Source organism: Amblyraja radiata, chromosome 4 (genome assembly GCF_010909765.2).
Source record: "Amblyraja radiata isolate CabotCenter1 chromosome 4, sAmbRad1.1.pri, whole genome shotgun sequence".
NCBI lineage: Eukaryota > Metazoa > Chordata > Chondrichthyes > Rajiformes > Rajidae > Amblyraja > Amblyraja radiata.
The window spans coordinates 30,812,084-30,827,600 of NC_045959.1; the positions used below are offsets into that span (position 1 = coordinate 30,812,084).

The following is a 15,517-nucleotide window of genomic DNA, read 5'->3' on the forward strand; positions in this document are numbered from 1 at the left end:
ATGCTACAACAATCTGGTTAACGTGTATCTAACACTGGGAAAAACAATTGAACATGAAGGGACTTGTATTTCTGAGCTTCATCGGTGTTTCTGTGCAATTATCCGCAAGTAAATATCTGACAAAATCTATATCATCCAAACTTTTGACTTCACTTTATTTGCATAAACTGCTGCATCGGAACAGCTCAGCTGGCAGTGAACCTGGTTCTGAAAGCACGGTCTGTTTATTAATATGCCTGATATCTGTCCCATCGTGTTCTCTTTGCTGCGTTGTGTGCATGGATGATCCTTGATGATGTAGTTCAATATTAGCATCTGTTACCATGAGTGATGTAGTAGAATCTTGCATGGTTATTGTGGATAGACACAAAATGCTGGAGATACTCAGCGGGACCAGCAACGTCTCTGGATTAAAGGAATGGGTGACATTTCGGGTCAAGACCCTTCTGGCACAGTTTTGGTATTGGTTAGCATTTCAGATACTTTCCAAACCACAAGCAGTGTTTTTGATTTAGTCATCATGCATTGCAGTTTGTATAACATCATTGTGGAAAGCAGCAAGTTCAGTTATAGTTTAGAGATTTTCAGATTTTCAAATGATTTCTCCTGCCTCTGCTGAATCCTGTTCCAAGTTTCATTTTCCTCCTTGGTCAGCCATGGAACCTTTTGCCTGCTTTTTTGTTTCCATTTGAAAATACCTCAGTGAAGCACCTTTTGATGTTTTGAAGTTTCACCTGCTGTTACTTTAAAAATAAATCATATTTCCAATATTTGCCGTTTTGTTCTGCTTTCTGATATAAAAAAACTATTTTAATTACAAAGCCATTTCATTCCTTTTCTAAATATTTTCAAAGCATTGATTGACCATCTGAGATTTTCCTCCCGCTTAATAAGAGTCGAGTCCATTTTATCTATCTATTTATTACGATAAACTAACCGGTTATGCTTCTTCTCCAACAGGGAAATGATAGAGCATAGCCTGAATAGTTATGGCAAAGCATACACAAGTGATGGTGAGTGATGTCCTACTTGCAAATATTATGGTAACAATTGGTTTCTAACATTGAAACGTACAGTCGTGTATTTAGTTGGTCCAATCAGCTAGATTTATGTTATTTGCTTTCTTCTGATTTTCTTCCAATAACACTCCTCTCAGTAAAGGTGCCAGGTTTCAATGGTTTGATTCACCACTGAGGGCATTAACTCTGTTTGATTCGGAGCCGATTCGCAATTATTACATGACCAGTGAACTTGAAGTGATTGATCTATTAGTTTTTTTAAGGGCTGCTAAAGTACATTTTAATATTGCCTGTGCTGTTGTGCTTGAAAGTTGCTGACTTGATCTTGGCCCATAATCAAACTCGACATGTTTCTTTCATGCCTTGTACCTACATCATTTGCTACATTTGTGATATCCAGAGCTAAATTCTACTTTTATTTTTGTAAAGATCAAGCATGGTTCTGTCTTTCTGGGCTTCATCGGTGTTCCTGTCCAATTGTCCGCAAGGAAATATCAGACAAAAATCATATCATCCAAACTTTTGACCACTTCGCTTGCATAAGCTGCTGCATTGGAACAACTCAGCTGGCAGTGAACCTGGTTCTGAAAGCACGGTCTGTTTATTAATATGCCTGATATCTATCTCATCCATATATAACCATATAACAATTACAGCACGGAAACAGGCCATCTCGACCCTTCTAGTCCGTGCCGAACACGTATTCTCCCCTAGTCCCATATACCTGCGCTCAAACCATAACCCTCCATTCCTTTCCCGTCCATATAACTATCCAATTTATTTTTAAATGATAAAAACGAACCTGCCTCCACCACCTTCACTGGAAGCTCATTCCACACAGCCACCACTCTCTGAGTAATGAAGTTCCCCCTCATGTTACCCCTAAACTTCTGTCCCTTAATTCTCAAGTCATGTCCCCTTGTTTGAATCTTCCCTACTCTCAGTGGGAAAAGCTTATCCACGTCAACTCTGTCTATCCCTCTCATCATTTTAAAGACCTCTATCAAGTCCCCCCTTAACCTTCTGCGCTCCAAAGAATAAAGCCCTAACTTGTTCAACCTTTCTCTGTAACTTAGTTGCTGAAACCCAGGCAACATTCTAGTAAATCTCCTCTGTACTCTCTCTATTTTGTTGACATCCTTCCTATAATTAGGCGACCAAAATTGTACACCATACTCCAGAATTGGCCTCACCAATGCCTTGTACAATTTTAACATTACATCCCAACTTCTATACTCAATGCTCTGATTTATAAAGGCCAGCACACCAAAAGCTTTCTTTACCACCCTATCTACATGAGATTCCACTTTCAGGGAACTGCACAGTTATTCCCAGATCCTTCTGTTCACCTGCATTCCTCAATTCACTACCATTCACCATGTACGTCCTATTATGATTTGTCCTGCCAAGATGTAGCACCTCACACTTATCAGCATTAAACTCCATCTGCCATCTTTCAGCCCACTCTTCCAACTGGCATAAATCTCTCTCTAGACTTTGAAAATCTACTTCATTATCCACAACCCCACCTATCTTAGTATCATCTGCATACTTACTAATCCAATTTACCACACCATCATCCAGATCATTGATGTACATGACAAACAACAGTGGACCCAACACAGATCCCAGTGGCACCCCACTAGTCACTGGCCTCCAACCTGACAAACAACCATCCACCATTACTCTCTGGCATCTCCCATTCAGCCACTGTTGAACCCATCTTGCTAATCCACCATTAATACCCAACCATTGAACCTTCTTAACCAACCTTCCATGAGGAACCTTGTCAAAGGCCTTACTGAAATCCATATATACAACATCCACTGCTTTATCCTCGTCAATTTCCCGAGTAACCTCTTCAAAAAATTCAAGAAGATTAGTCAAACATGACCTTCCTGGCACAAATCCATGTTGACTGTTCCTAATCAGACCCTGTTTATCCAGATGCTTATATATATTATCTCTAAGTATCCTTTCCATTAATTTGCCCACCACTGACGTCAAACTAACAGGTCTATAATTGCTAGGTTTACTCTTAGACCCCTTTTTAAACAATGGAACAACATGCGCAGTACGCCAATCCTCCGGTACTATTCCCGTTTCTAATGACATTTGAAATATTTCTGTCATAGCAAATGTCATTAGAAACGGGAATAGAAACGGGAATTCATCATGTTGTCTTTGCTGCGTTGTGTGCATGGATGATCCTTGATGACGTAGTTCAATATTTGCATCTTACCATGAGTGATTATGCAGGACCATCCACTTGAACTTCACAATGGATTTGCCAGGGCAGCTGGGCATTGAAGTTTTGATGGTGGGACTGTTGTCTCAGTCTACAGTATGCTTCTCTCCCAGTTTGCTTTAGTTTTTGTTTAGATACAGCGCGTAAACAGGCCCCTCGGCTTACTGAGTCTGCACCGACCAGCGATCCCCGCACATGAACACTGCCCTACACACACCAGGGACAATTTTGCACATTTACACCAAGCCAATTAACCTACAAACCTGTAGGTCTTTGGTGTGTGGAAGGAAACCGAACATCTCGGAGAAAACTTATGCAGATCATGGGGTGAACGTACGAACTCCGTGCAGACAGCACCTGTAGTCGGGATTGAACCCGGGCCTCTGGCTCTGTAAGGCAGTAGCTCTACCACTACGCCACCGTGCCGCCCACACTATTGCAGCTTCACAAGATTGAATACATTTTCAGGTACACTTGATGCCAGGTCTGTCGTGTGCTTCTTGTTAAGCCAAAGGCCATGGTTGATCATTTGAAGTGAAGGTGATGCAGCAGTCAGACCATGATGTAATATTATGTGACAGCATGTAGTGCGATTGCCAATGGCTCATGGCCACTCCAAGAGTAGACCATTTTCCCCTTAAATAGGTTTGCTCACTTCCTGCCCAACCTATTCTGCTATTCCGCAGTTTTTTGTGCAACCAAATATAGGCCAGAGTTCAGTGTGGCGTGATGTTTGAGAGCCTGATGGTTGTTGAAAAAGCTATTCTTGAACCTGGTGGTTATTTTTGTATCATCAGATTGTTATATGATAGTTGTCCATCAGCAGGGGCCTGATGGGTCGGTTCCAGGTAGAGTGATCTGTGCCTTATTTCCCAGTCAAGTAATTTATCCCTCCCTTGACAACTGATGGATGGTTTTGCGTTTTAAAAGTTACAATTAAATCTCTTCCTCCACTTCCTTCATCATGATCGGGTATTATTTCCTGATCATGACTTCTTGCTGTTGAAAAAAAACAACTTTGTGGCACTCCAGTTCTTCTCTCGACCGCTCTAAATCCAAGCCATTTTTCTTATTACTTTCTCGATTGATAATAATTTCCCTTTTACCTAATGTAGACGCTTCATGATTCCAATTGCCTCCATCAATTGGCTCTCGACCTTCACTGCTTTAAGGGAGTAATTCTGGGTTCTTCAGTAGATCCATGTAATTTGGGCCCGTCAAACCTATAGTCATTCTACTAGATATTTTATTTTCACACTTTACTGGATCTTAACACATTTCGTTGGTGCATTGATCTTAATTGGATTCAAACGGTGTGATTTACAGGCATGAGATTTCTCCGCGCATCCGCAGATTTTGAAATTCAGTAAGGCATCGCCGCCACTGCGAAGCTTCACCGCCGCCGTGGCCCCATCATCGCGAGGCTTCACCGCTGCCGAGGCCTCACCGCTGACAACGCCCCACTTCACGCCTCCGTGGTGCCGAACTAGGCCCTAGCCGCAGGTGCCGTCGGCAGCTTCTTCCGACCCGGGCTTCTGCCCGCGAGGCCCCGACCCGGGCTTCTACGCGGCGATCCGGGAGGCACCCAGACCACCGTGCCTTGATAAAGGTCTCTGGCCGCGTTCACAGCCGCGGGCCGTCGGGAAGCCTTCTGGCCGCACAATACAATGTATTGTTGCATTTCCAACTTGGACTCACCATTGAGTCAGCAATTACCATTCCTTAATCGTCACTGACTTTGCAAATTCTGGCAATTAGAACGCGTCCAGCAATCAAAAGAACATAAAAGATTATTCACTTTTCTTTTTTTTTAAAAATATTTTTACCATAGATTTAAAGAAATGAAATCTTTGATTTTAAATTTTGGGAAGTGTGATTTTCAAATAATGTCTTAAATTCCAGGTTGAGAAAACGGTGTCATTTCAAGGTACAATTATCAAAAAATGTCCCTGTACCCCCATCTCTCTTTTTTTTTAGTCTAAGTTACTATTTTGAGTTTGGGAGATTCTACCAAGATGGTCTCCAAGAGAATGGGGGCACATGGAACTGCAGATGCTGTTCAAAAAAAAATATATATATTCAAAGTGCTGGAGTAACTCAACGGATCAGGCAAGTTTCTGGAGAACACGGATTGGTGATGTTTTGTGTTGTGACCCTTCCTCAGAGAGGCCCCACCCGAAATGTCACTTCTTCATGTTCTCCAGAGATGCTGCTTGACCTGCAGAGTCTCCACGAGAATATCTGTTTCTCTTGATGAATAAATACTTTTATGTCGCCCACCTTCAGCTTTTGAGTGGCTGGCTGTATGTAAATCCTTTTGGAACATTTGTTTTTGCCTTACCAAACTGGTCTGCTTGATTTTTTACCAGGGGAAGTGTTTTATTCCTTGAGTGAGGATGAAGTCTGCAAATCTACAGCATTGATGCTGTTACAAAATGCTGTCAAGTTCAATCTGTCTGAGTTTGAGGATATGTGGCAGCAGAGTGTACCTGAGGGCATGTCAACGAGACTGGACCAACTCAAGGTAAACATTCCTTGAGTATTTTTGCCATTCCGTTCAATACTTCTTTTGCCGATGTTTATCTGTGTGACCCTGTTTCATGTCGGGCAATTCAGTCTCATCCTGCCTGAAGAAGGGTCTCGACCCGAAACGTCACCCATTCCTTCTCTCCAGAGATGCTGACTGTCCCGCTGAGTTACTCCAGTATTTTGTGTCGCTCATCCCGTTAGATATTTGCTCAAACATCACTTTAAATGTACACCCCGCCAGTTCAAAGATGAGAGAGAATACTGCTCCCATGATATTACTAGTGGCATTTGGTAACTACTAGAGTAATCAGTGAATTCTTCATCCCTGACTGAGTTCTATGCAGTAGAGGATAAAGAAAAGTAATTAATTTCGCAACTCTAAAACAAAGCAGAAAATGCTGGAAATATTCAGGAGAATAGCAGTATCTTTGGAAATAAAAATGGAGTTAATGGCGCAGGTGGATGATTCTTCTTCAGTCTAAACCTTGCACTATACGGCCTCAGATAACCAGGCCCAAATGAGCTTGAGATAATTGCTATATTTAAGTTTATTTTCAAAAATAAGTTTAAAATTATTGTCTCATTGTTCAGTTGGTCTTTTTCATTCATTCTTTAGCTAATATTGATTTATTTTTTTAGATCATTGACTTGAAACATTGAACTATTTCTTTCTTCACAGATGATCCCTATCCTGCTGAGAATTTGTAGCTCTTTTTAGTGTTTATTTCACATTTCTAGCTGTTGCATTTTAGGTTTGCTTTTCATTTCCTTGGACCATCTTTAGCTCTACCCTCAGTTACTTTAATCAGGTTTCTTCTGCAGTTCGAAGATGGACACAAAATGCTGGAGTGGCTCCCTGAAGAAGGGTCTCAACCCGTAACGTCTGCAATTCCTTCTCTCCAGAAATGCTGCCTGTCCCACTGAGTTACTCCAGAACTTTGTGTCTATCCTTGGTGTAAAGCAGCATCTGCAGTTCCCTCCTACACATTGCTTCTGCACCCTTTGTTCTCATCTATCCCATGTGGTACGGAGCTCCTTTAAGCCGTCCCTATACCCTCTTCCTTCATTTCGCTCAGCTCTTTGATAACATTGTTTCCTTTTATCAAGGAGGTTGCTTGAGGCATATTTATCAGTATAAAAATTGTTAAAACTGCCTTTCCGTCACTAAGCCTGCTAGTTTAAAGAACAGCTTTATCGATGTGCCTAAATGCGCTCTTTGTGTTGTTTGAAATAATAGCAGGCAGCACACGAGTTAGGCTTTTGCATATCATTGAAATTACCATGGAAACCAACCTGTAAGCTACTCTGCAGGAAATGGCTCCCACTGCTACTTTAAAACTTCTGAATCAATGTAACCAGAATTTTAATTTATCGCCAGTTGGTATGTGTCCTACAGTGTTAGTACTTTCTATTAATAATAAACAGTCAGAGAATTGTCTCTGCGTTGTGCTGTATTGGCAGGAAAGATAACTTTGGAAGATCAGAGGAATGGGAAGTCAGATAGGCCATTCAGCCCCTCTAGCCTGCTCTGTCATTCAGTAGATCATGGATGATGCAATCTGGCCTGATGCTGCTTACCTTCTCTGTTTAAGAATAAGGGGTGGGCCATTTTGGACTGAGATGAGGAAAAGCTTTGTCACCCAGAGAGTTGTGAATCTGTGGAATTATCTGCCACAGAAGGCAGTGGAGGTCAATTCACTGGATGTTTTCAAGAGGGAGTTAGATTTAGCTCTTAGGGCTAAAGGAATCAAGGGATATGAGGAGAAAGTCAGACCAGGGTATTGATTTTAGATGATCAGCCATGATCGTATTGAATGGCGGTGCTAGCTCGAAGGGCTGAATGGCCTACTCCTGCACCCATTTTGCAATGTTTCTATGTTTCCATAGCTTCCCGATTACCCCCATAGTTCTTGTGTCTCTCCATCTCTGCCTTAATTCAGTGACTATCTACACATTTCTCTGCTTAGAGAAAGGTCCAGAGATTTAATAGCCTCTGAGAGAAGGAATCCCTCTTTATTTCTGGCCCCTTATTCTGAATCCTGCCTGTTACTTCGATCACCAACAAAAATACCCTCTTAATATCTACTCTGTCAATCATTTGCAAATTATTTGCCTTTTCATTAAGTTAATCTCTCGCTCTTCTCAATTTCACCGATTATGGACAAAAACCTTTATCTCAGGAATCAACCTCGTGAAACTTTACTGCAAGCTTTCAAAACTAGCGTATAGTCTTCCAAAACTAGGTGTAGGCAAGTGGGATCAAGTGAATCCCTTGAGTGTAGAAGTTGTAGGAATACACTTAAGACAAAATCAGAAGGGGCAAAAGGGACACATGAGATGGCTTTGGTAGATAAGGAAAAGGGGAATCCAAAGCGATCCTGTAAGTATTTTAAGGACAAAAGAGTAACTGGGGAGAGAGTGCGGCCACTCAAAAGATTATCAAGGTTGTCTACATGTGGAGCCACAGGAGATGAGAGGTGTTCAGTGAATATTTCTCATCTGTATTTACCATGGAGAAAAACATAAATGCTAGGGAATTTGGGGAAGTTAATACTAATGAACAAAAAATGCTGGAGTAGCTCAACGGGACAGGCAGCATATCTGGATGGAAGGAATGGGTGACGTTTCTGGTCCCCTTTGATATCTGGTTTTCACACCTTACCCTTCCATATCTCTGTTTCTCCCTCTCTCCTGACTCTTAATCTGAAGAAAGGTCTCGACCTTAAACGTCACCCATTCCTTCTCTCCAGAGGTGCTGCTTGTCCCGCTGAGTTACTCCAGCATTTAGTTTCTATCTTCGGTATAAACCAGCATCTGCAGTTCCTTCCTACACAAGTTAATAGTGATGTCGGAAGAGAGCCCACATTTTGGAAAAATTAGATCTAGAGGTCTTAAAATGTATTATGTTAGATAAATTCCTGAGACCTGATCAAGTGTATCTTTGGATATTGTGGGAAAGAAGAGAATAAGTTGTGGGTCCACTGGCAGAGATCTTTGTGTCATCAAAAGCCATGGATGAAAAGCCAGAAGACTCAAGTGGATAATTCACCACTGTTATAGAAAGGTTGCAGAAAAAACCCAGAGATTTGCAAATCAGTCAGTTTACATCCATGGTGGGTTAGGTATGGGAGGGGATTCTGAGAGACAGCATCTATGTGTACTTGGGAAGGCAAGGACTGATTAGGGATAGTCAGCATGGCTTTTTGAATGGGAAATTATGTCTTACAAATTTGACTGAGTATCTCAAAGAGTAGACCAGGAAGACTGAGGTTAGTGCTGTAGTTATTGTCCACATAGAATTTAGCTAGGCCTTTGACAAAGTACCATATGGTAGGATGGTCAGGAAGGTTAGATCACGTGGGATCCAGGGCAAGCGAGCTAGTCGGATACAAAATTAGCTTGGAGGGTGGTAGTGGCGGGATGGTTTTCAGACTGGAGGCCTGAGACAAATGGTGTGCTATAGGGTTCAGTGCTGAGTCCACTGTTGTCTATGTATATTAACGATTTGCATGTGAATATATGTAACATGGTTAGTTAGCTTGTGGATGGCACTAAAATTGGTGGTATAATGGACAGTGAAGAACTTTTCTGAGATGACAGTGGGACCTTGATCAAATGGGTCAATGGACTGAAGAATGGTAGTTTAGTTTAGAGATACAATGCAGAAACAGGCTCTTCTGCCCACTGGGTCCTCACCGACCAGCGATCCCCGCACATTAACACTATCTTGTACACACTGGGGACAATTTACACTTAAACCGGAGCCGACAAGCCTGTAATTCTTTGGAGTGTGGGGGGAAACCGAAGATCTCGGAGAACACCCACGCAGTCACAGGGAGAACGTACAAACTCCGTACAGTCAGCACCCATAGTCAGGATCGAACCCGGGTCTCCGGCATTGCAAGCGCTGTAAGTCAACAACTCTACCGCTGCGCCACTGTGCACGCATATACAATCGAGGGGCAGACATAAGACGAATCATATCAGTCATTTCCCATGGGTAGAGGAGTCGAAAGCTAGAGGTTGTTGGTTAAGGTGCAAAGGGAATGATTTAAAAGGGAGTTGAGAGGCAACTTATTCATGCAAAGAGTGATGTATGCATGGACTGAGCTGCCAAAGGAAGTGTAGAGGTGGGTGCAATTGTGACCGTTTCAGACACTTAGATAGGTATATGTATAGAAAGATGTGGAGGAATATGGACCAGGTGCTCGCAAGTCCGACGAACTTGGTCGCCATGGTCTACTTGGACCAAAAAGTATTTTTCCTTGCTTTGTAGCTGGTGATGCTACATTTTACACTGTACTAAAACAAAAGGATTTTTTTGTTTTATGAAGCTCTTTTTCTCAAACTATGTATCAATGATCAAGACATGAGATTTTAGCATGTCAGGAATTTGAAACAATACTGAGTGGAAACAATGTGTAAATAAAAATAATAGCACACATTTTTAAAAGGTGTTTTCTGTTTGAAACCACATTTGTGTTTTAATTTCTTCTGTTCCTAAAAGCTTTTGTTCTTTGAGGATATCGAGCTGTGAAACAGCGAGTGAAAATGGGAATTTAGAGAAAGACTAGATTAACATACTAAAGGGCCTGTCCCAAGAGGCGATTTCTTTTTTTTTAGGTGACTGTCATAGTCGTAGCAGGTTGCCGAAAATCGGCGACTGGACTAATGGGCCTGTCCCACTTAGGCGATTTTTTTTAGGCGACTACCTGCGACTTCGACAATGGAATTCACCGAAGTCAGCACCGGCGACACCCTATGTCCTGGCGACAATCTACACCATCCTGGTGATAACCTTTGACAGCACCTACGTCAGGAGAAGACAAGCTATGACAAGCTCACGGTCGCCGACTGTCGCCGAAAAGTTTTGAACATTTCAAAATTCAGCGGCGACCAGAAAAACGCTATTGTGGGCCACTGAGGAGACTACTCACGATCATACAGGCAACTCCCCGGCAACAGCCTGGTCGCCAGCAACCACCTAAAAAATCGCCTAAGTGGAACAGGCTCTTAAGTGTGTTGAGAGTCCAGTGTGTTGCTGCCTCCATGGTTTAATTTGGCTTTTAGCAGTGACCCTGAGTTAAACTTTTATATATGGACAGTCAGTAGATATGTATTATCCAATTGAAAATGAATGTGCTATTAAAGTTCGTTTTTTATGTACAGGGTGTTGCTCTTGTGGATAGAAATTCAAGACCACAAGTGATTTTTCAATTAAGTGTGGAGGATCTGCCAGAGAACACACAAGATCGTTTTAAAAGCCTCTTTAACATCAGGGACAAGTGGACAGAAGATGATATCGCTCCATATATCCAGTGAGTAGTTTTGATATTGACTTTGTATTGTTTGCTGCTGTTTTCAATGCTAATCGCTGAATTCTGAATGATTGCAAATGCTGCAGCGAGATATTTGAAAGCCGATAGGCGAAGTGGATGGCCAAAGTTTGACAAATGGCACAAGGAATCAAAAGGCAGATTATATAATCTAAATAGAAAGAATTTGCAAATGAGTGGAGTACAGAAGGATCTAGTTTTTGTGTATGAAACACACTTAGTTCATCAGTGTGGAAGATAAATGGCATTCTGGTATTTATTGCAGTGCTTTGTAAATAGAGAAGTGTTATTATATTTGTACAGGATTTTAATAAAGTTATACCTGAAGTTTTCGTCTAGGTACAAAAGGTACATCCTTTTATTCTGAGGCTGTGCCCTCTGGTCCTAGACTTTCCCGCTGGTGGAAACATCCTCCACATCCACTCTATGTAGGCCTTTCATTATTCAGTATTGATTTACCTGCAGTAAAGGGTAAGATCACATCTGCTATGATAACAATTGCTTGTGATTCAGAACTAAACATGCCTTCAGCTAAGCTATTGCAATATCACTGTAATACTAAAGGGCCCTGGCGAATTCTCCAAGTCACTTCCGACAAAGAAGTGGCTGCAGAGATGCATGATGCATATAATGTTCTTTCAAAATGTCTTAATTTCTGGAACAATCCAGCAGATTCAAAGATTCAAAGATAGCAAATGTATAACAAGAACTGTCGATCATTTAACCTGATATCAACTGACAGTGAATTGTTGCAATCCATTTAAAAAAAAGGCTGGTGTGGGGCACTTTAAAAAAAAAAATATTTTAATCATGCTATGATCAGGCAGTGGTCAACATAGTCTTATAAAATTAAAATCACTTGTCAAGTTTTGTAGATGTCGCCAGCTTAATGAATGAATGAATGAATGAATAAATGTATTGGCCAAGTATGTTCACATACAAGAAATTTGCCTTGGTGTCCGCTCGTAAGTAACCACACGACATACAGTAAACAATTAAGAATAAAACATAAAGCATTAATAATAAAACATTATAGTTTAAACATGTGAATGCAATAAAATACCAGAGCAAAAGGAGGCTACGGACTTTTGGTTATTGAGTAGAGCTACTGCTCATGGGGGAAAAAGCTGTTTTTATTATCTGGCTGTGGCAGCTTTGACAGTCCAGAGTCGCCTTCCAGAGGGAAATGCTTCAAAGAGTTTGTGGCCAGGGTGAGAGGGGTCAGAGATGATCTTACCTGCTCGCATCCTGGCCCTTGCAGTGTACAGTTCATCAATGGGGGAAAGTTTGCGGCTAACAACCTTCTCAGCTGATCTTGCAGTAACAAATGAAAAGTTGTCTCATAAAATGAGGGCTCATAAATTTGTGCTACATAGAAACACGGAGAAGATTGTACATGATAGTGAATGCCAAAGAGATCTTTATGCAGATTGGTTGGCAGTAACTAATGGCGTACAAAAGGAATCACCACTCAGCTTTTGGTTACTTGAATGAAAAAGAAAGGCAGTATAAAAATAAGGTTTGCTGATCGTATAAAGTTAGGTGGTAAAATTAACAGAGGATGGCACGGTTTGCAAAATAAATGAATAGGTTAAGATAGAGTTAAGTTGAAGATTGATTAAAATGGAGGATTATTCATTTTTGCAGGAAGAATTAAAAAATGGTGAGAAGATGTAGTGGTCTGTAGACTCATGAAATGCAGAGAGTGAACAAGCAGGGGTGGAGTAGCATCAAGCTTATCTGACTGGACCAGCAAGGTAGAGGCCCAACCTTTTTTAGAGGCAGGAGCTTGAAACCTACCATGAGAGTTGGAGAGTTCAAACTTCTGTTAAATCTCAAATAAAATGTGAGTTTCAGTACTGATGACCATGACGTTAGTGTGTTTTGTGGAAACCTTTCAGGTGCCCTAATGCAGGGCTGCCAACATTGGGTGAGTGTTGGGAGTGAGAAATTTGCGAGAGGCCAAGCCCGAGGGAGCATCGCGACCGGGGGAGCTGGGGGGGGGGGGGGGGGGGGGGGTGTTAGTGTGGGTGGGAGGAGGGTGCCCCCTCCCATTGGTACGGAACATTTGCATTTTTCAGCTTGAAATTGTGCAATATGGTGCATACTGTAGCGAGTCTTATAACTTACACTTGAATGCAATATATATGCTTTAAATTGGATTGGAGCTTTTTTGAAAGGGGGAAGCTGTGCGATCACTGATCACTGGCCTTGGGGGTACTCGGTAAGGGAATGGAGCAACCAAGTAGGGAGAGGGTGTGGAAGAAGGGTAGGAACTTTTTGAAATTTGATGTATTAAAATCATGTTTTAGTGCACTGTAGAAGTATGATTTCAATGATTTTTGTATGAAGTATTTTTAAGAGGTAACTTATTAAGGGGTAACTTTATCCACACAAAGGGTGCTGGGTGTATGGAACAAGCTGCCAGAGGAGGTAGTTGAGGCAGGGACCATCCCAACATTTAAGAAAAAGTTAGACTGATACATGGATAGGACAGGTTTGGAGGTATGGACCAAAAGCAGGTAGCGTAGCTGGGACATGTTGGCAGGTGTGGGCAAGTTGCGCCGAAGGGCCTGTTTTCACACTATATCACTCTATGACTACATTATACCTCCACCATGCATGAATGATTCAAAATCAAGTGATCGAGTTTTATTGCCATATACTCAAGCATAGAAACATAGAAAATAGGTGCAGGAATAGGCCATTCGGCCCTTCGAGCCAGCACTGCCATTCAATATGATCATGGCTATTCATCTAAAATCAGTACCTCTTTCCTGTTTTTCCCCATATCCCTTGATGTCGTTAGCCCCAAGAACTAAATGTAACTCTCTCTTGAAAACATCTAGTGAATTGTCCTGCACTGCCTTCTGTGGCAGAGAATTCCACAGATTCACAACTCTCTACGTGAAGAAAGTTTGTCCTCATCTCAGTCCTAACTGCCCCCTCCCCCCCCCTTTATTCTTAAACTGTGACCCATGGTTCTGAACGCCCCCAACATCGGGAACATTTTTCCTGCAGTTACAGTAAGTGAAAATCTAGCAGGCAAGCAGGATGCTTTCTCCAACCACCCCCATTTGAAGTCCACTACCTTCTACCGTTTCTAGCCAGTGCTTGGCACTTACTTCCAGCAGCCACTGGTTGTCCTCCAGGATGCACCGAGCCGCAGCCTGATCCATGCCGGTCACCTGGGCAAATTCGACACAGAGACTCTCTCTCTCTCCCCCCTCTCTTCCGCTCTCTCTCCTCTCAACCCCCCTCTCTCTCTCTCTCTCTCTCTTTCTCTCTCTCTCTCTCTCTCTCTCTCTCTCTCTCCCCTCTCTCTCTCTCTCTCCTCTCTGTCTCTCCTCTCACCCCCTCTCTCCCCTGTCTCCCCTCTCACTCTCTCCCCTTCTCTCTCTCCCCCCTCTCTCTCTCCCCCCTCTCTCTCTCCCCCCTCTCTTCCCCCCTCTCTTTCCCCCCTCTCCCCTCTCTTTCCCCCCTCTCCCCTCTCTTTCCCCCCCTCTCCCTCCCACCTTACTCTTCCCCCTCTCTCTTGTCCCCTCTCTCCTCTCTCTCTCCCCCTCTCCCTCTCTCTCCCCTCTCTTTCCCCTAACTCTCTCTCCCCCTCTCTTTCTTCTCTCTCTCCCCCTCTTCTCTTTTCCCCCTCTCCCCCTCGCTTCCACCCAACCTCTTTCTCCCTCCCTCCCTATCTCCCCCTCTCCACACACTCTCCCCTCTCTCTTTCCCCTCTCACTCTGTCTCTCCTCTCACCTCTCTCTCTTCCCCCCTCTCTCCTCCTCTCTTCCCCATTTCTCCCTCCTACCTCACTCTTCCCCTTGCCCTCTCTCCCCTCTGTTTCTCCTGTCTATCTCTTTTTCTTTGCCCCCCTATCTCTCTCTTTCCCCCGTTTCTCTCTTTCCCCCCCTCCCCCTCTCCCCCTCTCTCTTTTACCACCCCTCTCTCTTCCCCTTCTCTCTCCCATTCTCTCCTACCCTCTACTCCCTCTCCACCCCCTCTCTCTCATTCTCTCCTACCCTCTACTCCCTCTCCACCCCCTCTCTCTCTCTTCCCTCTCACCCCTCTCACTTCCCCCCCCTCCCACCTCACTCTCCCCCCTCTCTCCCCTACCTCTCTCTCCCCTCTCCTGCCCCCTCCCCCTCTTCTCTCTCTCCATTCACTCCCCCTCTGTCTCTCCCCTCTCTCTCCTCTCACCCCCATCTCTCTCTCCCCACTGTCTCCCTGTCTTCTTCCCCTCTCTCTCTCTCCACCTCCCTTTGAGAGTCTGTCCCTTCGGCACAGAGACTCTCGCGGCAGCGGCGCTTCCAACGGCTCTGACGCTCGGGACATGCACTGTCCGGTGTGCTCCACGGCCAGAGCTGCAACGAGCGACACGCCGGCCCCGG

The 15,517-nt window shown here is 43.3% G+C and overlaps 1 protein-coding gene across 2 annotated transcripts in view; it reads left to right on the forward strand.

Annotated features, from left to right (window-relative positions):
- Positions 1–15,517, forward strand: part of dscc1 (DNA replication and sister chromatid cohesion 1) — a 34,813-nt gene that overhangs the window by 17,978 nt on the left and 1,318 nt on the right. For both annotated transcript variants that reach the window (XM_033019191.1, XM_033019190.1), the window contains 3 exons: positions 961–1,013; positions 5,637–5,791; positions 10,966–11,114. In XM_033019191.1, coding sequence (XP_032875082.1) covers positions 961–1,013; positions 5,637–5,791; positions 10,966–11,114 — 357 coding nt within the window. The remainder of the gene's footprint in view (positions 1–960; positions 1,014–5,636; positions 5,792–10,965; positions 11,115–15,517) is intronic.